The sequence below is a fragment of the Hylobates moloch genome, unplaced genomic scaffold, assembly GCF_009828535.3.
Source record: "Hylobates moloch isolate HMO894 unplaced genomic scaffold, HMol_V3 SCAFFOLD_21, whole genome shotgun sequence".
Classification (NCBI taxonomy): Eukaryota; Metazoa; Chordata; class Mammalia; order Primates; family Hylobatidae; genus Hylobates; species Hylobates moloch.
In genome coordinates, this window is record NW_026652296.1 from 35828625 (window position 1) to 35852503 (window position 23879).

The 23879-nt window shown below is 53.1% G+C and overlaps 1 protein-coding gene across 8 annotated transcripts in view; it reads left to right on the plus strand.

Moving 5' to 3' along the window:
- NINL (ninein like) overlaps nucleotides 1-23879 on the plus strand; it is a 141404-nt gene that overhangs the window by 87505 nt on the left and 30020 nt on the right. For 6 of the 8 annotated variants that reach the window (XM_058432964.1, XM_058432968.1, XM_058432962.1 and 3 more), the window contains 8 exons: nucleotides 947-1137; nucleotides 1906-2058; nucleotides 5521-5691; nucleotides 8163-8314; nucleotides 9724-9864; nucleotides 15091-15265; nucleotides 16629-16739; nucleotides 17275-17355. In XM_058432964.1, coding sequence (XP_058288947.1) covers nucleotides 947-1137; nucleotides 1906-2058; nucleotides 5521-5691; nucleotides 8163-8314; nucleotides 9724-9864; nucleotides 15091-15265; nucleotides 16629-16739; nucleotides 17275-17355 — 1175 coding nt within the window. The remainder of the gene's footprint in view (nucleotides 1-946; nucleotides 1138-1905; nucleotides 2059-5520; nucleotides 5692-8162; nucleotides 8315-9723; nucleotides 9865-15090; nucleotides 15266-16628; nucleotides 16740-17274; nucleotides 17356-23879) is intronic. The other 2 variants (XM_032142251.2, XM_058432963.1) reach the window with 1 other exon arrangement.

A 23879-nucleotide genomic window follows, 5' to 3' on the forward strand; every position in this document is an offset into this window, starting at 1 on the left:
GTCTCCCAAAGTCCTGGGATTACAGGCATGAGCCACCGCGCCCAGCCCCTCTGCCTCTTTTAAGTGCTTGCACAGCTGACCATAGAAGGTTCTCTTCAGAAAGAATTTTCCCCATTACAGGCAGATATTTTCCCCTAACATTTATTTTGAAAATGTGTAAACAGAGTGAAGTGCAAACAACTGTGGCATGAAAACCCATGTACCAACCACCTAATTCCACCTTTGGTGCTTTGCAGCTGCCCTTTGTCCGTCCGTCCATCCCTCTGTCCGTCCGTCCATCCCTCTATCTGTCCATCCATCCAGCCCTCTATCCATCGATCCGTCTGATTTCAGAGTCACTGACCAGCATTGCTGTGCTTCCCCGAAATGCTTCAGCCTGGAGCACAGGACTTAACTGTTGCTGGTTTTTCTCCCCAGCCTTATTGAGGTGTGATTGACAAATAAAAATTGTATATATTTAAGGTGTACAATGTGATGATCTGAGACGTGTACATTGTGAAATGAATGATGACCACAGTCCAGCCAGTTAACACGTCCATCTCACCTAGTTATGTGTGTGTGCTGAGAACACTTGAGATAGACTCTCTTAGCAAACTTCAAGGAAGCAATCGGGTCTTATTAACTGTAGGCACCATGCTGTACATTAGGGCTCTAGAACTTAGTCATCTTGTAACTGAAAGTGACCCCCCTCCACTAGCATCTCCCCCACCACCCAGCTCTGTAACCAGTCTTCTACACCCTGCTCCTGTGAGTTCCCCTTTCCTTAGATCCCACATGTGAGTGAGATCTCGCAGTGTTTGTCTTTCCGTGTCTGCTAATTTCACTTAGCGTAATGTCCTCCACATTCATCCATGCTGTTGGAAAGGGCAGAACGTCCTTTCTAAGGCTGAGTTGTGCTCCATTGTGTATGCATCAGGGTCTAACTGTGACTCCTCCCTTGCTTCAGGAGAGCTGCAGACCTGGGATTCCGAGGACTTTGGGAGCCCCAAGAAGTCCTGCAGCCCCTCCTTTGACACCCCAGAGAGCCAGATCCGGGGCATGTGGGAAGAGCTGGGGGTGGGCAGCAGCGGGCACCTGAGCGAGCAGGAGCTGGCTGTGGTCTGCCAGAGCGTCGGGCTCCAGGGACTCGAGAAAGAGGTGAGGGGCACAGCAGGCCATCCAGCCACGTGTTCCTGGCCATGGTCACGGTTTAGTATTGGGTCTGGAAACCCCTCTGCCCTTCAGCCACTCATTTAGGTGCATCACTTTCTAATCTAAAATCCTTTGGTGGCTCTTGGCATTTCTGCCAAAGGCTAAAAACTCCAGACACCTTTGAAAGCCCATCTCTGATGGAGTTGCCCAGTCTCACCGACTCCCTGCCATGCTCAGGTGTAGCAGGCACTTCCCGTTCCTTCACTCACATCCTTCCTCTGCCTGGATGCCTTTCCCCCTTCTCTGTGTGGCCAGGTTCCACTGCGCAGCCAAGACAAGGCCCCCAAGCCTGTCCGCACTCTCCAGTGGCCATGTTCTTTCTCCTCCTAGGTGGGAGGCCAGTGTGCCTTGCTGGAGTTCTTCTCAGCCCTGTGTCCTTTCTGGGCCTCACACTGCAGGGCCTGGCCTTGCTCAGCATCCCGCAGGCTCCAGCCCCAGCAGACACTGAATAAGCATTTGTAGAACTGGGAAGTTCAGGTGACACCCACTCACAGTGAAATGGAAACCAAGTCCTGTGGGTTTTACAAGATAGAGGGAGGGGGCGCCTTTGGAAAATACAGCCCGCATGGTCTACACAGTTTTAAGGCTGGATAAGACTAGGAAATGGCCCTTGTTGGGTACTTGGAACCAGAGGGAGGGAAGGAGGGAGCCCTGGTGAGGGAGGTTGGGTGGAGCTCTTGTGGGTGGGCCTGAGGTATGATGGCTTTTGTTTAGGAACTCGAAGACCTGTTTAACAAACTGGATCAAGACGGAGATGGCAAAGTGAGTCTTGAGGAATTCCAGCTTGGCCTCTTCAGTCATGAGCCCGTGCTACTTCTGGAGTCTTCCACTCAGGTTAAACCGAGCAAGGCTTGGTCTCATTACCAGGTAAAATGTAACAGTTAAATCCTGAACCCAGCAACCACTGCTGTCACTCTCTGTTGACTAAAACTGCTGACTCCCTCCCTGCCTGTGTCACCACACAACGAGCTGTCCAAGAACTGGACAGGCCATGCACACACGCATGTATGTGGGAGGCCACATGACGTAGATTCTGGAGCCATATAGATTTGGGGTGGGTCCAGTGTTGCTCTTCCCTGGCTGTGTGTCACTAGGGGAGTTACCTTCTCCAAGCCTCAGGCTCACATGTAAGATGGGGGTGGTTTGGGTGCCCACCTCCTGGGACTACAGAAGGCAGTGATCAGGTGAGGAACGTGCTGCTCAGGTGCCCACCTGGGGTTACAGAAGGCAGTGCTCAGCTGAGGAACGTGCTGCTCAGGTGCCCACCTCCTGTGCTGCTCAGGTGCCCACCTCCTGGGGTTACAGGAGGCAGTGCTCAGGTGAGGAACGTGGCTGCTCAGGTGCCCACCTCCTGGGGATACAGGAGGCAGTGCTCAGGTGAGGAACATGGCTGCTCAGGTGCCAACCTCCTGGGGTTACAGAAGGCAGTGCTCAGGTGAGGAACGTGCTGCTCAGGTGCCCACCTCCTGGTGCTACAGAAGGCAGTGCTCAGCTGAGGAACGTGGCTGCTCAGGTGCCCACCTCCTGGGGATACAGAAGGCAGTGCTCAGGTGAGGAACATGCTGCTCAGGTGCCCACCTGGGGTTACAGAAGGCAGTGCTCAGGTGAGGAACATGGCTGCTCAGGTGCCAACCTCCTGGGGTTACAGAAGGCAGTGCTCAGGTGAGGAACGTGCTGCTCAGGTGCCCACCTCCTGGTGCTACAGAAGGCAGTGCTCAGCTGAGGAACGTGGCTGCTCAGGTGCCCACCTCCTGGGGATACAGAAGGCAGTGCTCAGGTGAGGAACATGCTGCTCAGGTGCCCACCTGGGGTTACAGAAGGCAGTGCTCAGGTGAGGAACATGGCTGCTCAGGTGCCAACCTCCTGGGGTTACAGAAGGCAGTGCTCAGGTGAGGAACGTGCTGCTCAGGTGCCCACCTCCTGGGGTTACTCAGGTGAGGAACGTGCTGCTCAGGTGCCCACCTCCTGGGGTTACAGAAGGCAGTGATCAGGTGAGGAACGTGCTGCTCAGGTGCCCACCTGGGGCTACAAAAGGCAGTGATCAGGAACGTGCTACTCAGGTGCCCACCTCCTGGGGTTACAGGGGGCAGTGCTCAGGTGAGGAATGTGCTATTCAGGTGCCCACCTCCTGGGGTTACAGGAAGCAGTGCTCAGGTGAGGAACGTGCTACTCAGGTGCCCACCTCCTGGGGTTACAGGAGGCAATGCTTAGGTGAGGAACGTGCTGCTCAGGTGCCCACTTCCCAGGGCTACAGAAGGCAGGGCTCAGGTGAGGAATGTGGCAGCTTCTCAACCTGTGCTGTGATACGCCCCAGCAAGAAAACTCCCTCCCATCCTCCCCATTGTGGAATGGCGAGGGCAGTGTTTCTGTGTTAGTCAGTTCTCGCATTGCTAAAGGAATACTTGAGACTGGGCAATTTATAAAGAAAAGAGGTTTAATTAGCTCACGGTTCTGCAGGCTGTGCAGGAAGCATGGTGCCAGTGTCTGCTCAGCTGCTTCTGGGGAGGCCTCAGGAAGCTTACAATCATGACAGAAGGTGAAGGGGTGCAGACAGGTCACATGGCCAGAGCAGGAGCAAGAAAGCGAGGAGGGAGGTGCGACACACTTTTAAACAACCAGGTCTCATGAGAATTCACTCACTATCATGAGGACAGTACTAAGAGGGATGGTGCTAAACCATTTGTGAGAAATCTGCCTCTAGCATCCAGTCACCTCCCACCAGGCCCTACCTCCAACATCGGGGATTACATTTTAATATGAGATTTGAGCGGGAACACAGATCTAAGCCATATCAGTTGCCAAAGGATCCATTGAGTCTGTCTAAGATTGGTCCTGATAGTATCCCTTAACCCATGCTCTATCTCTTGCACAAATACTGGGTCTCTCTGCAGTTTGAGGAGACCAGGCCATGGCTGCCCAGGGGCTGGATACTTCCTTGCTGCTGCAATTGGTCCTGAATTTGGTGAGTGGTGTTGTAGGACCAGTAGTGCTGTTCTGTACCGGGGGTAGATACGCCTGAGAATCTAGGTTTCTGACTCTAAAGTCAGTGAGGGCCGGGCATGGTGGCTCACGTCTGTAATACCAGCACTCTGGGAGGCCGAGGCAGGCGGATCATTTGAGGTCAGGTGTTTGAGACCAACCTGGCTAACATGGTGAAACCCTGTCTCTAGTAAAAATACAAAAATTAGCCAGGTGTGGTGGTACACATGTGTAATCCCAGCTACTCAGGAGGCTGAGGCAGGAGAATCACTTGAACCCAGGAGGCAGAAGTTGCAGTGAGCTGAGATCGCATCACTGCACTCCAGCATGGGTGACAGAGTGAGACTCCATCTCAAATAAATAAATAAATTTAATTTAATTTAAAAACCCAAATAATTTAGAAACCTGGTGAAAAAAATCAATGAGGACCCAGCACAGTGGCTCATGCCTGTAGTCCCGGCAGTCTGGGAGGCCAAGGCAGGCAGATCACTTGAGTCCAGGAGTTTGAGAGAAGGTGAGACAACATAGTGAGACCCCATCTCAAAGATTTAAAAATTATCTAGGTGCAGTGGCACATGCCTGTGGTCCCAGCTACTTGGGAGGCTGAGCAGGAGGACCACTTGAGTCCAGGAGGTCGAGGCTGCAGTGAGGCTAACATCAGTGAGAATGACAAAGAAGAAACTCAGGAGCCAGCACTGAGGAAAGGGGTCAGGCAGCCATGTAAGGCCAGAATGATCAACATGAGGTCCCACAGGTCATGCTTAGTGTGGGCTGGGGAGATGCCTCCTGAGCTGGCTTGCCTTCATTGTCGAACCCCTTGAGTGGCCATGAGCCACTCACGCTGCATTCTGAGGGTCTGGGGGTGTGTGCGCCTCTGCCTGGGCCAGCGCACTTCTGCCCTTCTAGCCTGCCTTGGGTTTCTTTTCACAGCTGAGACTTTCCTGGTGCTGGCATGGACTCTCTTGGCCTCTGCCTCTGCGAGGCCAGGCTCCCACCTTTGTGAATTCAAGGGTGGAACGTTAAAACTCCTCTGTCGTCCCTCTCCAAGTGCTGATGAGTGTGCTGACTGGGGCTGGCCGGTTGGGCCACGTGGGTGCAAGGCCTCAGAGTCCTGGGTGCTGGGGGCCTTGGTTGCATGTCCCGGCTTTCTCACCTGCACAGCCATGTGACCTTGGAGAGGTCATGTGATGGGGCTGCACCTCTGACCCCTCTTGAGAGCTGAGGATGGTCTCATGAGCTGTTCCTGTGAGGCCCTCTGAGCACAGGCTGGGGAGGGTGGAGAGCACATCAACAGCGCACAGGCGTGAGGCTTTGGACGCTGGGCGCTATGGAAGTCTTCCTGACATGCAGGTCCCAGAGGAGAGCGGCTGCCACACCACCACGACCTCATCCCTCGTGTCCCTGTGCTCCAGCCTGCGCCTCTTCTCCAGCATTGACGATGGTTCTGGCTTCGCTTTTCCTGATCAGGTCCTGGCCATGTGGACCCAGGAGGGGATTCAGAATGGCAGGGAGATCTTGCAGGTTTGGAACTGGGTGATGCCTAAGCTGGACAGGGGACCTGGGGGGCCCGTCTGCTGCAGAGGAGGATGGATGGAGTGTCCCAAGCCAGGGACCCAGCAGGGGTGTGTGCTCTGTGCAGAGAATGCCATGCAAGGAAGTCCAGGTAGAAACCTATTTCTTAATTTTTGCTACTAAAATATAGGACATTATAATTTTAAAGAATAAGAAATAAAATACAAAGATAGTGTGAAAAAGTCCATTTGAAGGTAGCCTTTAGTGGCTTAGACATTTGCCCTGAATGTTGGGCCAAGGAGGTTAGATGAATGGAAAGAAATTGCCTGTTGTGATGATGACGATTTCTGTTGGGTACCACTGTCACAGCAGTTACTGATGATCTCAGAGTGAGCCCGAACTCTCCCGGAGCCCCTGCCTGGCTGGTTGAGCTGTTCTCCCCCATGGCACCCACTTATCCCAGGCCCTTCCTGCCATGGGCCGGGTGTAAGGAGGCGCACCCTTCCCTCCGTGTTCTGCTGGGGCTGCCTGGGAGGGAAGATGTGGTCCTCGCATGGGACACAGCTCCTCACAGGCTCAGGCTTCCCAGAGGGATGCAGGCCAGCCCTGGAGATTTGGAAGGAGCTCTGCCTTGGGCACAATTTGGTGACAACTGTGCAGGGGCAGAGGTGTGCAGGGGCCAAGCATGGATGAGGGAAGACAGTCTCACGAGGTGCAGTGAACTCAACTGAACAAAAACCTATTAAATAAGAAAGAAAGCCTATCTGCCCCCCTCCCCCTATTCCCTGGAGGGGGCGACAGCTGTTGGTGTAGTGGGTGTCCTGCAGAGCTTTTCCCTGGCACATGAGAGATGTATATATACATTCTGGCTAAAATTTTTTTTTTTTGTTTTGCAAAATTGGTGTCATACCGTTTGTCTTGCTAATTTGTGCGACCCTTCGCTTTTCCTATGATAAATCTGGGCATTTATAGTGCATCGATGTCCTCTTGCTGCTGTGCCAGCATTTCTCTGAGGCTTGACTCCTGAAGTTGTACCCTGTAACTCTTGGAGGCTCTGTCATACTCCCTCAGAAAATGTCCTGTGGGCACAGACAGACAATACAGGAAGGAGCCCAGACAGCCCTTGAAACAGTCCACCCAACTCCACGGACCAAGACCCTCATAGGCCCAACCTCATCTGTTACCAAGTCCCCCAAGATGGCAAAGCCAGACCTGGACAACTGGCCTCGCGATTGTCCTGAGAGCCAGAGGCGGAGGCAGGATCACCAAAAATCGCTTGCAGGAAGGGCGGAGAGCACAAGTCTCTTGGTTCCAAGATGCCCGACACCTGACTCCACAGCTCTGGGGGTGCCCTGGCTGCTGCTGTGCCCTGGCTCTGATGAGTGCATCTTGCCTCTGCCCTTATTGGGAACTTATTCTCTTTCCCATTTGCGCTAGAGCTGCTGGTGCTGGTCTGCAAAGACGCCCTGGGTGGCTTCTCCCTCGCTTCATGATAGATTATTGCCAAATTCTGCCTTGCAACTCAGTCAGCATTTCTGACCTCAGGCTGCTGTGGCGGTTCTGTCCCTCTACGCCGTCCAGTGACATAGTGAGGAGGGTGTGCTTGTGTAGGGACAGCTTTCCAGGCGGCTCCCCAGCCTCTCCCAAGATGCCATTGCTCCTCAGGAGCTGCTGGGAAGTGGGCAGCATGGAAAGTCAGCCCCTACTTCGCAGGAGACTCTGGGCCAGGCACGTCCTGGCACCTGCTTCAGCTGCCCTGCCATGGTACCTGCCACTGGCCTGAGCAGGGCGTTTGTAGCCACAAGTGGAAAGCAGAGCCAGGAATACCCGAGGCAGAAAAGGCAAACACGACAGAACGTTAGCTGCTGCTGTCCTTGAGCTGAGGGGCTTAGGGTGTGTGTGGCTCTATTTTTTGTTGTTTCAGTAAAATGCTGGCTGTTCTGTGCTTTGAAGTTTATGAGGTGCATTCTTCACACTTCTGAGGGGAGGAACACCCTGCTCTGGAAAGCTTTTTGGCTCTAAGCCTGAGGGCTGCTGTGGGGACCCTCTCCATCTCGCCACGCTCTTCCTGGTGGCATGAGCTGCAGGTCAGGCCTCATTGCAGGGAATCCCAAGGCTCACATCCTTAAAATAGATTATTTCAGAGGGAAAAGGGCCTTGTGCCCTGGCCTCCACAGCAGTCCCCATGAAGGGCCTGCAGGGGACTTGCCCCTGCCTGTGTCTGACACTTTGTCCAGGAAGAGGGGTTCTGTCTAGCCTGGGCCTATGCACCCCTGAGGCAGAGGCAGGAGGACCAGGCCGTTGACAGCCCACCAGAGTTGCGTGGGATGGGGGAGGAGCACCCCTCAAGATGCAGAGATCTTGGCAGACAGGAGGGGCAGGTGCTGCCTGGGACAGCCGTGCTGGGCTAGGCCCTGGACTAGAGAGGGAGCAAAGAGGTGTCTGCTTGGGGAAGTCCCTCAGCCTTTCCTGCTTACCAGGCTTGCTGCTTCCAGAGCCTGGACTTCAGTGTGGATGAGAAGGTGAACCTTCTGGAGCTGACCTGGGCCCTTGACAACGAGCTCATGACAGTGGACAGTGCCGTCCAGCAGGCAGCCCTGGCCTGCTACCACCAGGAGCTGAGCTACCAGCAGTAAGAGGCCACAGGGGACTGGGGAACGTGGCAGTGTGGCTGGCCAGGCGGGCCTGGAGGGGGGTCTGGGACACACAGGACACCAGTCAGCTCTTGTCCATACCACATGGCCAGTCCTGGGGCAGGGCTCTGCACACTGTCTGTCCCGTGCTTTCTGGGCCCTCAAGCTGGTGCTCGCAGAGGGACAGGAGCAGAATCTAGCCGCAGAGCATGGACAGGTGAATGGCAGCCGCTCGTCTATGTGTCTGGGCTGGGTGGGGCCTGAGGACCTGTGCCATCTGAGTCCACACAATTTAAGGCTCACTGGCTTTCCTCCCACTTGTTGAGGTGCTTGGGATCTGTATGTTGGGGGCCCCCACTGAGCCCTTTTCATTGAGGTTTCGAAGGGACAGACGTGAGGTCCCCCCTCATGCTGGCGCAGGCGCTTGCCAGGGCCAGGTGGGGTCCTGCCGTTGCTTCTAGTGCCAGGGGTCTCCCAGGCTGGGCTGTCAGCAGGAGGAAGGAAAGGCGCTTTTCAAACATGGTCACAAAATGCCCCGTGACGTTGGGCCGAGAACCCATTCCCTTTTAATTGTGTCTGTTTGGTTTGGCTGACCATTCAGGCCATCCATCTGCTAAGCAGATTTGCAAAAAGATTGTTGTGGTGTTTTTGTCAATGTTCTGAAGCTGCAGAAAAGATTGGCAGAAACCACAATCTCAGTCCTAAAGACTGCATCTGTCCAGGTGCAGACAGTGGAGCCGCCTCTGGCCTCAGGCAGCTCTGCAGATAGAACCAGAGAAAGGCTTGCCCAGGTCTATCCCTTGGCCTTGGGACAGGGAGGGAGAAAAGCTCCTTCCGTGGGGAAATAGTCACCGGAATAGCAGGTGCCACCAACGATTTACACAGTGCCTCAGCTGGGTCAGGGTGGCCAGACAGAGCTGAGACCACATACAACCACTGCGTTGTGCTCTGGTGACTCACTGTGTGCTCACTAGTGTGCTGGGATGCCTGTGCAGGGCTAACAGGTGGCCAGCCTCCTCCCTGACACATGCCCGTTACTGAATTAGGTACCTGCGATCCACGCCCAGCTGCCGATGAGAGGGCTCACAGACCAATTCCCACACGCCCTGGGACTGCCTAAGCGATGTGGCATGCTGTGGAACTCCAGGCTCAGTCTTCCTGGGTTAGAAACCACCTAGAAACTTTCCTTGCCAAGTCATGTGGTCCCCCTGTCTCAGTGTACCCATCTATAAAATGAGCATAGCAGTTGTGGAAACTGCCTTAGGAGCAGGCTGCTGGAGCAGCGCCTGCTGTACAGTTGGTGTGCTAGTTTCTATCATTGATGCAGATGTGGGGCCCAGAGCTGCCTGGCATGATGGGTCAGGCCAGCAGTGGGGTCCCATCTGACCCTGTCTCCTTCCTGTGGCAGAGGGCAGGTGGAGCAGCTGGTGAGGGAGCGTGACAAGGCGAGGCAGGACCTGGAGAGGGCCGAGAAGAGGAACCTGGAGTTTGTGAAAGAGATGGACGACTGCCACTCTGCCCTGGAGCAGCTCACGGAGAAGAAAATCAAGTGGGTTCTGGGGCCCAGGTGGTGGATTCTTACCTGGGCCTCCCCAGCCCCTTTGAGGGCAGGTAGTGGACACAGGGCTGCCAGGGGCCAGAGCTGCAAGTGTGGCTGAGTGGAAACCCCCCTATTTCACCTGAGCCAGGGGGAATCCAGGGGACACAGCCTTGAGAAAGCAGAGCCCTGCTCTTCCTGGGGTTGGTGCATTGCCTGGCCCTGGCTGCGTCCCCAAGGGCTGAGGAGGTCCTGCCTCCTGCCCTTGCTTTGCTGGGCTCTTTCTCACACAAGCCAAGCCTTTCTGCCCCCAGCTGCGTGCCTGTGATGCAAGAGGCAGGTGGCTGTGTTGCAAGAGGCAGGTGGCTGTGTTGCAAGGGCTGGCAATGGTTTCCTTTTGGCCCAGCAGGTAGAAGGAGCCCAGAGAAGGAACCCAACTCCAGGTATCACAGCTGTAGTGACCCCAGTGTGGGGACAGTTGTGTGGAACAGTGGCTGGATAGACCAGAGAAAGGATTTCTGATTTGTTTTTATTTTTGCTTTTGTTTTTGAGATGGAGTCTCCCTCTGTAGCCCAGGCTGGAGTGCAGTGGTGCCATGTTGGCTCACTGCAACCTCCGCCTCCCAGGTTCAAGCAATTCTCCTGCCTCAGCCTCCCAAGTAGCTGGGATTAAACAGGCGCCTGCCACCACACCCAGCTAATTTTTGTATTTTTAGTGGAAACGGGGTTTCACCATGTTGGCCAGGCTGACCAACTCCTGACTTCAAGTGATCCGCCCCCATCAGCCTCCCAAAGTGCTGGGAATACAGATGTTAGCCACCATGCCTGGCCTTAGATTTCTGATTTGTTTTGTTTAAGGATACAACGACCGCACTGGTTCACGAACAGAACATCTGAGGAAATCCCACCCAAGAGGGTGTCCCAGGCTCAGGCAGGGAGAGGGGCTTCTCTGTGTCATTGGTGGGGCACATGTCTGCCAGGGCTCAGCTGCTGTTTTTCACCTGAAGTTTGCGCATGCCTGGAGGGTCCTCCAGGGGTAGCTCAGGACAGGCTTTCCTGGCTCTGAGTCACACAGCTCTTGGGCAGGGGCAGCAACACATGGCTGGCCTCCCTGCCATTCTCCCTTGTCAGTGGGTCCTCTGGTGGCTCGGGAGGTCTGCCGGAGGCTGCAGTCCTGGCCCTGTTGTACCCACGCCCTTGGGTTCTTGGTCTGCAGGTCGGCCCACCCTCTGCATTGCACAACACAGACACAGCACTCGCTGCCATGGCCCTGGTGGCAGTGGCTCAGCTGAGCGTGGCTAGCAGAGAAGAGCTATGCACGGTGGAGCCACGTGTTGTGGCACCCTCCGGGGATGCGGGCGGTTTGCTTGGGGTGCTGCAGGGTCCCCAGGGTGAGCCTGCAGATGGGAGCCCGGCTGCTGGCCACATCGCCTGTTGGAATTGTGCCAGCTGCACCGTGGGCTGAAGCCTGAAGCTGCTTCTCCTTTACCAAAGAAGCCCTGAGCATCTTTGTCGTGCACCTGGGGGTCCAGGGGTTGAGGGGCTACTGATGGGTCCATGCCCTCTGGGGAAGTGAGTTTGGTTGGTGAGACAGCTGTGGTGTGTCTCCTGTGTGCACTAGGGGTCACCTCACTTAACGGCCACTGGGACCAAATAGGCCATTTATCCCCATTGTTGAGCCAAACAAACTGAGTCCTGGAGCAGCTCAGTAACTGGCCCAGTCCCGCAGCAGTGAGCGTGCGTATGTGAAGCTGACACCCAGGTCTCCCTTCTCCTGGCCTTACACTGTTTCTGGGACAGCCGAAGGCCACTGGTCAGCTTTCTGGGGAGCAAGAGCCTCAGGTGGGAGAAGCATGAGGGCAGAGCCCAGCCACTCTCCTTCAGGCCTTCCAGAGCCAGGCACAGTCCAGGGCCAGCTCTAAGACCAGTGGGCCCCCCCCATCTCTATAACCCATGTCCTCACAGTTTCCATGGATCTGTGCTGGGCAGAAGGGGGTCCCCGCTGCACCTCCTGCAGCCGCCACCTCCACGTGGTTCAGTCCATAGGGGGCTGCTGGGACAGGGCGGAGCCTCACCCCACCTCTGTTCGCCTGCACCTCCCAAGTCCCCTTTCCTTCCAGGGCTGGCTGGGGACGCCGTACACAGCAGGTCCAGATCTACCTGCGCCTCTACATGGTGTGGGGAGTTAGTGTGAGTGTGTTGGGCCTGTGGAGTGCAAGGGCATGTGGGGTGCAATGAGGGTGCTGTGAGTGTTCATGGGACCTCAGGTATGTGGGGTACAGCGGTGGTGCAGTGCGTGTGCATGGGACCCATGGGGTGCAGTGGGGGTACTGTGAGTGTGCATGGGGCCCGTGGGGTGCCATTTGGGTGCTGTGAGTGTATGTGGGGCTCGTGTGGTGCCATGTGGGTGCTTTGAGCATGCTTGGGACCTGTAGGGTGCGGTGGGGGTGCTATGAGTATTCTGGGGCTAGAGGGGTACAGTGGAAAGTGCCGTGTGCATGTATGGGGCCTGTGGGGTGCAGTGGGGGTGCTGAGTGGGATTGCTGAGTGTGCGTGGGGCCTGTGTGGTGCTATGTGGGTGCTGTGAGTATGCGTGGGGCCTGTGGGGTGCAGTGGGGGTACTGTGTGCATGGGGCCCGTGGGGTGCAGTGGGGGGTGCTGTGTGCATGCATGGGGCCTGTGCGGCCTGTGGGCCCCCTGGAGTGTACGTTCTTGGGGCCACTGGCTCCTGTGGCTGTGGTGGTGGTGGGAAGCCCCTGTAGGACTGTGGTCATTTTCAGGGAAGCTAAAAGTCAAGTCTCCTTTCACCAAACATGAGGAGGTGTCTGGTGAGGCAAAAAGCCAGATACAGGGACAGGCGCAGGCAGTGGCTGGGGCCCTTGCCCTCCACGTGGAGGAGCTGGGCTAGGCCTCAAGGCCCGAGTTCCCTGCCCTGAGCGTGGAAGGCATTTCATTAGGAAGCGGTGTCCCTGCTCCTGTGGGCAGGGAGGGTCTCTGTGGTCTCCGTCAGCTGAGCTATTCTGGGCCAGCCTTGTAGCGTCATCATTCCCACCTGGCTGGGGAATTCCTAGAGGAGGGACCAAAAGATGCCCCCCGGCCCCTGGGGGAGGTGACCTTGACTTTGTTGCTTAAGACATTCTCATAGCTCCCTGCCTTCCAGAGCGCGCATGAGGCCAGCTTGGATCTCCAGAGGAGACAATTGCTAACATTCAGGAGCTGAAAGTATGTCAGGGAGACCCACGGGGAGCTCCAGGAACTCATTTCCTCTCCCTGGACGCCCCCTCCTTTCTCCTGACGGCTCTATTGTAAGCTCGATTTGTCCGCCTCTCACTTTCATCCTGAGTGTCGGGATCCAGCTATCCCTGTTGGTGCCACAGGGATCTTGGTGCTGCCTCTCAGGACCTGAGGGGCTGGGCTCTGACCAGCGACCTCTCTCCCCCGAGCACAGCCTCATCCCAGCCTTGGGGTTAGCGGGGCTCCTAGACAAGGGTGCTCCTTGTGAGACACTTGTGTTCAAAGCTGGAAGTAAGTTGACTTTCATACTCAGTTTGAGTAACTGAGAACTGATTTGCTTCTGTCCACACGTGTATAGTTTGATTCTCTCCCAGCCATTTGGAAAGACTTGGGTGAATTGTCTTACCCAGGGTTAGAGGATTGGAAACACTAAGGCAGCACCTCTGTCTTTGAACCTGGTGGAGGGATGCATTCAGGGTGCTAAGCTGCAGCCTCAGAACCCACGTGGCCCTGAGAGCTTGGGTTTTGTCCCATGAGCAATGGGAGTTATGAGTAGATTTCTGTAAGTAGCTTTTATTATTGCATTAGGTTTTCCTTACTATAAACATAATGATACATGTTTATTGCACACATTTTAGGAAATACAATTAAAGGAAAAATAAAACCAGAAATCTCACTTTCCAGGGGGTATCAGTCTTTACATTGTCTATATATCTTTCACCTTTTTTTTCTATGCACATAATTCTTAAAAAAATGATACCATGTTGTGGCCGGGCGCGGTGGCTCACGCCTGTAATCCCAGCACTTTGGGAGGCCGAGGCGGGCGGATCACAAGGTCAGGAAATCGAGACCATCCTGGCTAACATGGTGAAACCCCATCTCTACTAAAAAATACAAAAAATTAGCCGGGCGTGGTGGTGGGCGCCTGTCCCAGCTACTCAGGAGGCTGAGGCAGGAGAATGGTGTGAACCTGGGAGGCGGAGCTTGCAGTGAGCCGAGATCCTGCCACTGCACTCCAGCCTGGGCAACAGAGCAAGACTCTGTCTACAAAAAAAAAAAAAAAAAAAAAAAAAGATACCATGTTGCATATGCTTTCCTGATGGCCACAGATCATCCCACATGGGTATTTGTGTGGATCTGCCGTAATTTATTTAACTATTTCCCGATTTTTGTATATTTCAAAAGTTTTTAAAGAGTAGACTGAGAGGAAATACATAGCTTTAACACTACCCCAAAAGATTTGTGGAGTATTAAATTAGTCAGATTATTGTACTTCCTTCATACTCTTCCCTTTTGAGTGTTGTTTCTTTAAAGTTCTGAGCCAAGATTAAAAGCCCAGGCTCTGGGGCTCCGGTGTCTCGGACTTGGTTATGGGCATCACCAGGCTTCTGCAGAAGTCGGAGCCTCGCTGGTCTTCAGTCTGGGTAGACGTGGTTTGAGAATTCCAGTGAAGCTGCTGTTGCAGAAAGAGATGAGACTGAGTGTTGAACACTGTTTTTCCTGCTAATGGAAATGGTTATTGTAAAAGATGAATGTAGCAACTGAGAAAAAAATACCCCCCACCTCTTCCTCGGATTGCTTTGGGAATTCACTGTCCATGGGTTTCATGCTGCCTCCCTCCTTGGGAGGGAGGTGATTTTCATGTGCATTTGGTATCAAAAGTCTTTATCAAAGGGCTGTTGCCTGCCATGCACACCGGGTGGAGGGGCCACCTTGGGACTCACCCCAGGGAGCTGTGCTCCTTGCTGTTGAGGGGGCAGCTGGTGGCATTTGCCATGTGACCCACCAGATCCCCTTGTCTGGGGTCATTTCCACCAGCCCGTGAGGGAGGAGCACCCACCCTCAGATTTGCCTCCCAGCATGGGCAGCTCAGCCAAGGCAGGGCGGCCCTGCATGTGCTGAGGACAGGGGCGTTTCTAAGAGGGAGGAGGCTAGGAAGGGGGTGGCGTGGGCCTGGGTGGCCCTGACATGACATGTCTGACGTGTGATATGTGGCATGTTACAGGCATCTGGAGCAGGGGTACCGGGAAAGGCTGAGCCTCCTGCGGTCTGAGGTGGAGGCAGAGCGAGAGCTGTTCTGGGAGCAGGCCCACAGGCAGAGGGCCGCGCTGGAGTGGGACGTGGGGCGCCTGCAGGCTGAGGAGGCTGGCCTTCGTGAGAAGCTGACCCTGGCCCTGAAGGTAGGGGCATCCCCAGCACATCCAGGAAGCTGGGGGGAGCCTGAGCATTCCCCACACCCACGTCATCCTGGTTGAGGATCCAGATCCACACCTGCCAGTGCCCTCAAGTTTATGTTTTAGGGCAGGGCCCGAGGGAACACCTGCCGCAGTGAAGAAGTGTCCCACTTGCTGCAGAGCAGAAGGGGTCCTGGCTTGCCAGCAGGACATTGCCCCTCCTTCCCCACCACTCCCACTCTCTGCTCTGGGACAGGTGGACCTGAGGTCAGGGAGGGCCAGCACCCGCAGCCAGCACTGCTTCAACCCCAGAAACCAGGAACACCCGTGGGGGCAGCAAAGAGACCAGAACCTAAAGCCCAGCCTGCCCGAGGCTGGCTTTGTGGCCTGGAGCTGATGGGGTTTGATGGGCTTTGGTGAGTGTCTCACAACCGTTCCCTGATACTGACTCCAGTGAGGCATCGCAGCGGGACAGAGGTGCTGGCCCTTGCTGTGCTGGTCCCTGCTCTGCTCCTGCCTGTGTCCTCCTCTCCTAACTCCCCACACCTGCCCCACCTCCCGGGAGGAGAGGCTGGGCAGCCTGAGCCCCCCAACAGTCTTGCTCTCCACCCTTCTCACCGCAGTCCCCCACCGTCTACAGACACTGCCTCCTCCCCTGGTGATGGCTGTCTGAGCTGTCCTGGTACAATATCTGATCCCTGGTTTAGGAATGGCTCTGGAAGGATGCCGTTTCTGTAATACTTTTGCAATGCTTTTGTATTCCCCACCCTTTCTTTTTTTTTTTTTTTTTTTTTTGAGATGGAGTCTCACTTTGTCTCCCAGGCTGGAGTGCAGTGGCACGATCTCCACTCACTGCAAGCTCCGCCTCCTGGGTTCCCACCATTCTCCTGCCTTAGCCTCCTGAGTAGCTGGAACTACAGGCTCCCACCACCAGGCCTGGCTAATTTTTTATATTTTTAGTAGAGATGGGGTTTCACCATGTTAGACAGGATGATCTTGATCTCCTGACCTTTTGATCCGCCTGCGTCGGCCTCCCAAAGTGCTGGGATTACAGGCGTGAGCCACCGTGCCCGACTCCCCACCCTTTCTTGTATGACTCATGGCCTTTCTGAGCACGTGGTAAGGGAGGGGACAAGAGAAGTGAAGATGATGGGGTAGCCACAGTCTGGGTGGTCTCTGAGGTCTGTCCTGGGAGGCTGGGGGACATCCCCGGCACAGCCGCCTGCACAGCACCAGGTGCCTTGCCTGCGGCAGGTGGGAGTTCTTTCCTGATGCCCAGTCCTGTGAGAAGCAAGCCTCTCACCTCCATCCTGCACACGTCCCCTCCGTCCTGCAGGAGCCTGACGAGCCACTGGCCTGTGTCTCCTAGGAAAACAGTCGCCTACAGAAGGAGATTGTGGAAGTGGTGGAAAAGCTTTCGGATTCGGAGAGGCTGGCCCTGAAGCTGCAGAAGGACCTGGAGTTTGTGCTGAAGGACAAGGCGAGCCCCTTTGCTGACAGTCTGCCTCCAGAGGGGAGGGCCTGCTGGGCAGTGGTGGTGGCGGGGGAGAGATGTGGCAGGTGACAGAATTTGGTATTCTCCTAAAATTTAGAATGAAGAGAAAATCAGCATGAGGCCTTCCCTCTGCCTCCTCTGCATGACAATGTGGGGGGCCATCTGCCCGCACAGCACAACTGCTCACTAGCGACAGCCTCAGTGGTGGGGGGCATGGAGGGAGGGCAGGGCCCTCCCTGGGTGTCACCTAGGGAGGAGGACGGGGAGAGGGGCTGCCCAGGGTCAGGGTCTGAGCTCCAGGGATGAGTGTGGCTACCTTAGATAAATCTGGAAAATCCTTCTGCCTTGTGACCTTCTAGACGGGGGAGTAGGGAGAAGAAGGGGGGATGGCGGCTGTACCTGGAGAGCAGCGCCTGGTGTTGGGGGAAGCTGGGCAGGTTCTTGGAGCCCAGGGGCTGGAGAAGCAGGTCCCCCTCTGGCCCGAGGCCCACCTGTGACTTCCTCCGTGTCTGCCTTTCAGCTGGAGCCACAGAGTGCAGAGCTCCTGGCCCAGGAGGAGCGGTTCGCAGCAGTCCTGAAGGAATATGAGCTCAAGTGCCGGGTACGTGCCCCGCTCTGTCTGCCTTTTAGTCTCATGTCCAGGCTCTGGGTCTCCACACGCAGGTGGTCCACAGGAACGCAGGAGTGTCTGCTCCAGGGAGAGCCTCTGCTTGCGGCCATGCTTGACCATGGCCTTGCCACACTCCTAGACTTAGGGTTACCTGGCTCTTGTTGCCACCTATCCTGAAGGCCGCCTCTGTGTGTCCAGGCACCATGCAGGGCACTGTCGTCTTCTGTTGTTCATGTTTAGCTTTCCTGGGCCAAACCTGCCATGCGTGTCTGTCTGTCAGTTGGAGACACAGGAGTGCAGGGCGCAGTGGACGTGGTGAATGAAACTTAAACCCAGGACCCCCGTACATGCTTAACATTCTCAAGGACCCCAAAGAGCTTTTGTTGATGTAGGTTATGTGGATTAAATTTAATATTTACCATGGTAAAAATTAAAGTGGAAATTTTTTTAATTTATTAATTTATTTAAGAATAATAATGTAATAACAGGTTAACATAAATAGCCTATTTTGGGGAACATAGCTGTTTTCCAAAAGAAAGAAAAACTAGCCAGGAATGTGCCATGGTGTTGCATTCTCGCCAGCCTCCTCACTGGCCGGCCCAACAGAGGACGGGATGCTCAAACCTGCTGCTGCGTCAGTCCCTTATGATATCACATGACGCAGAGCATCTGGAACTGCCACGTTCCCCGAAAGAGAATGAGCGCAAGGAGGCCGGGCGTGGTGGCTCACACCTGTAATCCCAGCACTTTGGGAGGCCGAGGCGGGTGGATCACGAGGTCAGGAGTTCGAGACCAGCCTGGCCAAGGTGGTGAAACCCCCATCTCTGCTAAAAATACAAAAATTAGCTGGGTGTGGTGGTGCACAGCTGTAGTCCCAGCTACTCAGGAGGCTGAGGCAGGAGAATCACTTGAACCCAAGAGGCGGAGGTTGCAGTGAGCCGAGATCGCGCCACTGCACTCCAGCCTGGGCCACAGAGCGAGATTCCATCCCTCCCCAAAAAAAGAGAATGAGCACAAGGAAGTCACTTCACACCTCGGCGTGCCACACATTCACCTGCCCCGCTGGGCCACGTGTGGGCTGCTGGGAGGCCTGGACGCCCACCCTCACAGCCTGTGTTCTGGTTCTGTATGACACAGTGTGATTGATTGTTTGGGTTCAGAGCCTGCGGTTGGACCACCACCCTCCTTGGCACATTTTAAATGCAAGCTGCCAGGTTCTGGGGCATTCCAAAGCCTCCATTTCTTCCCCTCTCTGCTCACCTGAGCACGCAGAGACCGTGGAATGTTTTAAAGCTCGGGTGTTTCTCTAGATCTGCAAGAGTGGTTCTGTGAGGAAAGCCCAGTTCCAGTGCCTTGAAGGCCGCCTCGCAGACAATCTGATGGCTGGCCCAGCCAGCCCCCCATGGTCTCACCCCACCCTGCTCTGGCCCGCAGAAGAAATTCTGTGTAGAAGAAAATTCTGTGTAGAAGAAAACAAACTAGAGTTGAGTTGGGTTGATTATTAACAATACAGAAAAGTTACTTTATCTCTAAAGTCATTGACCACATGGTTCTTTCATAGGCAGCTCCTGGTTAGGTTTTAATTTACCAAAAGTTAATTTATGCAAAACTTGTACAGAAACATTTTTTTCACCATCAAAAACCCCAGTCCTTGACCCACCTGCCCCTGTTACATCCTGGCATACAGAGAGTTAGGTCCAAACAAGTTGTAACAATAGACACTGAACCCAGCCAAGCTCTCAGCATCAGGAACAGCTGGGCATGTTATGACTGTTATTCTAACAGAACCCTGTATAGGCTTGAAAATAACATGGAAGCGGGTGATTTTAGGCATGGAATTCTTTCCAGGCAGCATTGCCAGGTGAACAGAGATAAGTCACATGCATCCACAAATAACAGCCATTTAAGACCCCGTATAGTCCCCCCACCCAGCAAAAATGAGAAAAAAATCTAAAGGTATCAGTAGAGCTTGCTTACTGTTCACTCATTCATTTCTCCTGCAAGTTAGCTGTAATAATAATTTTAATAAAAATTTTCAAGTTGGGCAACCATAGTTTATAACTATATGAATGGGTGATGATCTGAAACTGACTTAATTTTACCCGGTGGATAATCTTTAGTTACCTTGGGTGGTGATGCCACAGCACAACTGGTTTTAGTTATAGCTCATTCTTTCCGTGTGTGAACCTTAAGGCCACATCACTCCATGCTGAAAATCTGTGACTGTTTCTGGGGGTACTGTGGTGGTCATTGTTAAGTAAGCAATCGATGTGAAGTAATTTCACATGATTTGAAATTTGAGCAGGTGTGATAGGGAAAATATATGTCTGTGAAGCTGGTAATTCATGGGCTGCCCTATAGCCAGAGAACCAGATAAAGCATTGTTATTCGATTTTAAGGGTCTATTCTCGAATCACTCTGAATGATTTCCCTCCCATGTAAAGTGACCCTGACTTTGTCCTTGCCACACGTTGCTTTGCAACCCCAGAGGATCGAGGTGAGCCCGCGCTTGCGTTCTCAGTGGCTGTGCTTACCCCTTCCTGTCTGTGGTTTGCCTCCATCTGGGCACCCTGCCATTGTTCCCTGCACGTCTCGTTCTTCTTTTGAGAATCCTGTGTGTGGTGAGCAGTGTCGCCTTCCTTCTGCCTCAACTGGTGTGTGTGGGGTGGGTGGGGCCTGCCGTGCGGATGGGGTCCAGACGGTGTGCTGCTAGGACTGCAGCTGCCTGTGGGCTGCCAGCTTCCTCCTCTGGTAGCTGCTGGAGCAGACTTAGAACCTAGAGATAACCTTCCATTAATAGGTTCCTTTAGTGCCCTGGATTTTTCATATTTAAGACCCTTCTTTCTTTAACATGATTCTGTTACTTAAAGACATGCTATTCTTTTCATCTGGGGTTCTTTCAATTTTATTTTTTGAAACAGCAGAGATATTTTATATTTAAATGCTAACCTATTTATTCAGATATTTCCCCTTTCCTTTTTTTGGATATTTTTTGTCTGTTTCAAACTAACATTTAGAATATTTAAAAACTTTTTATATGAAAACAATTTCAAACTTTCATAGTTACAAACAAAACTAGTGCACAGAACACGTGTCTGTGTACCTTTACCCACATGCACCTGTTCACATTTCACCCTGTTGGCTCTGCCTTCGCATACCTGCTCACTGGCTTGTGTTGGTGTGGATGTGAACGTGTAGACATCGTTATTTCTGAGCCACAGCCTCAATCCAAAGGAAACATCAGCAAACCACAACATGAGACCATTTCTATGAAAAATGGGCAGGAACAACAGTGTTCTTCAAAATTGTCAATGTCATAAAAGACAAAGAAAGGCTGTGGGAATGTTTCAGAGTCAAGGACATTAAAGGAACAGGACAACTAAAGGCAGCACCTGGCCCTGGACAGAACACTGGAGAATCCACTGAGAAAAGGAGAAAACGTTGTGATCTTCACAACATCCAAGTTTTATTTACTATACCTTCTAAAGCCTAGTTCATAATAGATTTTTACAATAATAACATTTGATTTAATAAAAATTAAGACCCACCGATCAAAAGACACAAATGGGAGTAAATGTCTGTGAATTATGTATTTATCTGATAAAAGACTTAGATCCAGAATATATAAAAACTCTCTCCAAATATGAATACATAACCTAATAAGAAAAAGGTGTATAAGTACCCATAAAGATGCTAAACATGATTTAGCATCCGAGGGTCAGATATGCACACCCTGACCCTTCACCGCCCAGTGCTTGTGTGCACTTCCTGAGAAACGCTTCCTCCCATTCTGCTGGCAGTGCTGTGCAGCTTCCTGCTCCTGCAGGTGATCATGCGGAGTTCAAGGATTTGCAGATTGCTCATTCAGCTTTTGGTAGGCTTCAAATTGATACAGGCTTTAAACCACAGAAATTTGTAAAAGCCACAAGCGAGAGCTTTTATTTCCTGGAGAGTAAGTTTCCCAACACCTGACTGAATGAGAATATTTTCTCATGACTGAGGCATGCTTGCTAGCTTCATAAACTGCCATCGAAGCAACATGTTACCTGCTGGCCGAGTTCCGCTTCCCTCAGTGCATCCACCCAGGGCCAGGTTGTCTCTTTAATGTCCTTTATTCTGACTCATTTCCTTTCTTTGTCTTTATAACATTGATATTTTTGAGGAATGTTGTCCTCCTCGCTTTTTCATAGCAACGTTCTCGTTTTGTGTGTTTCTGATGTTTCCTGTTCACAGCACTGAGGCTGTACGTCCTCAGCTGGCACAGCATGTGGGTGATGTTGTGCCCCGCTCGCTGGTGTTGCTTCTGATCTCCTAACCGAGGTGTCACCTGGTTTCTCTGCTCTGTAATCACCGTTTTTTCTCCCCTGCAACTATTAATAATACACAGTCAGTGGAGAGACACTTTAAGACTATGCAAATATGCTGCCTTCATCAGAATTTTCCCTGAATTTAGCATCACTGGTGATTCTTGCCTGATTCAGTCTTTACTATGATGGTTGCAAAATGATTTTCCTGCTTAGCAGCCCCTCCACATCTGTCCATGCCATTGGCATTCTACTCAAGCTAGAGAAATCCTGTCTGTCCAGATCTAGCCATACATGTACCAGTCACTGGTATGGACTCATGAATTCCCATTTCCTCCCTATGGTTTTTAATTATTTTGGTGCCCAAATTGTGCAAGATTTGGCAAGTGAGAGTCCTCGGCTGCCTGCTGTGCCACGGCATGCCCCGCAGTGTTGGCTGCTGCCTTGTTTTGTCAAATGTTTCCACACTTGCTGGCATAATGAGATGCCCCAGCACCTGCCCGCAATCTGCCATTTCTCCAAGGAGTCTTGGTTCCTTTCCTGAGGGAATGGTTTTAGAGACAGGATCTGGGTGCCTGGCATGCTGCTTGCTCCTAGGGGGTCGCTGTGTCTTGACTGAGGGCATCTTTCTGGTCGGTCTCCAGATTCCAGAAGGATCACCCTGAGCCCTCCCCACTGTGTGTCACCTGATCTCTGCAAACTCACTTTTGGGGTTTCTTTGTATTTTGTAACAAGGATATTGGTGTTTTTAAAAACATTTTTTCTTTCAACTTTTATTTTAGATTTGGGGGTACATGTGCAGGTTTGTTACCTGGGTATATTGCATGATGTGCCGTGTGGGCTGGGGCCTCCCTTCTCCATCTGGGCCTCTCCAAGTGGCCTCTGCAGGGCTACTTTGGGCTTCATCACAGCATGGTGGCTACAGCTGCCCCAGAGCAAATGTCCCAGCAGAAGTGGGTGGATGTCGTGTTCCTGAAAGTCCCATGGCATCACTTCTGCTGTCTCCTAGGTCGAAGTAGTCACAACTCCCACTCAGGCTGCAGGGCTGGGGACCCAGGCCCCAGCCACGTGTGAATGGGGAAGCATGCACAGCCTGGTTTGTGTCTGCTTCCTGAAGGTCTGCAGGACCCTGGGAGGTGTCTAAGAAAGTGGGCCAGAAACTCTGCCCTTCCTTTCCCTTTAAAGAGCAAGTGACTGAGCATACTGGTTAGGACGTAGTTCATTAAAGTGGGAGAACAATTAAGCTGGCCACAAATGCGGATGCCTCCCCTGAAGCTTCCACCCACCCTGCCACGGTGTCCTAGCCTTCCCATCGCCCACGTGGCCTCCACCTGCTCCAGTGTCTGCTTACCAACATCATCCTTTCTTTCTGACATGTTCTTCTCTGCTTTGCAGCATATGATCTGAAGCAAATGGTTTCCTCTTTGGTGGTTAAAGCTGCAGAACCCTTTGCAAATTCAGTAGCGGCTGAGGAAGGAATCCTATCCTTACCCAGGGCACTGCCTGACATGCACACTGCAGCACCACTGCAGTTCCAACAAAGACTGTAGCTTCTGGTGGTGACAGTATTCTGCATTTTCGTTTCTTTTCTTTTCTTTTCTTTTCTTTTTTTTTGAGACAGTCTTGTTCTGTCACCAGGCTGGAGTGGAGTGGCACAATCTTGGCACACTGCAACCTCTGCCTCCCAGGTTCAAGCGATTCTCCTGTCTCAGCCTCCTGAGTAGCTGGGATTACAGGTGCCTGCCACAACGCCTGGCTAGTTTTTGTATTTTTAGTAGAGAATGGGGTTTCGCCAAGTTGGCCAGGATGGTCTCGATCTCTTGACCTCAGATGATCTGCTCATCTCGGCCTCCCAGAGTGTTGGGATTACAGGCGTGAGCCACCATGCCCGGCCATACTCTGCATTTTCTACATTTCTCCCCAGGAGCCGCCTCACTTTTTTCTTTGATCCCCTCCCATATAACCAGTGATAGAAAGTGATATAAGGGCCGGCCGTGGTGGCTTACGCCTGTAATCCCAGCACTTTGGGAGGCTGAGGTGGACATATCACTTGAGGCCAGGAGTTCAAGACCAGCCTGGCCAACATGGTGAAACCCCATCTCTACTAAAAATACAAAAATTAATAAATTAATTAACCAGGCATAGTGGCGCACACCTGTAATCCCAGCTACTTGAGAGGCAGAGGCAGGAGAATCACTTGAACCTGGGAGG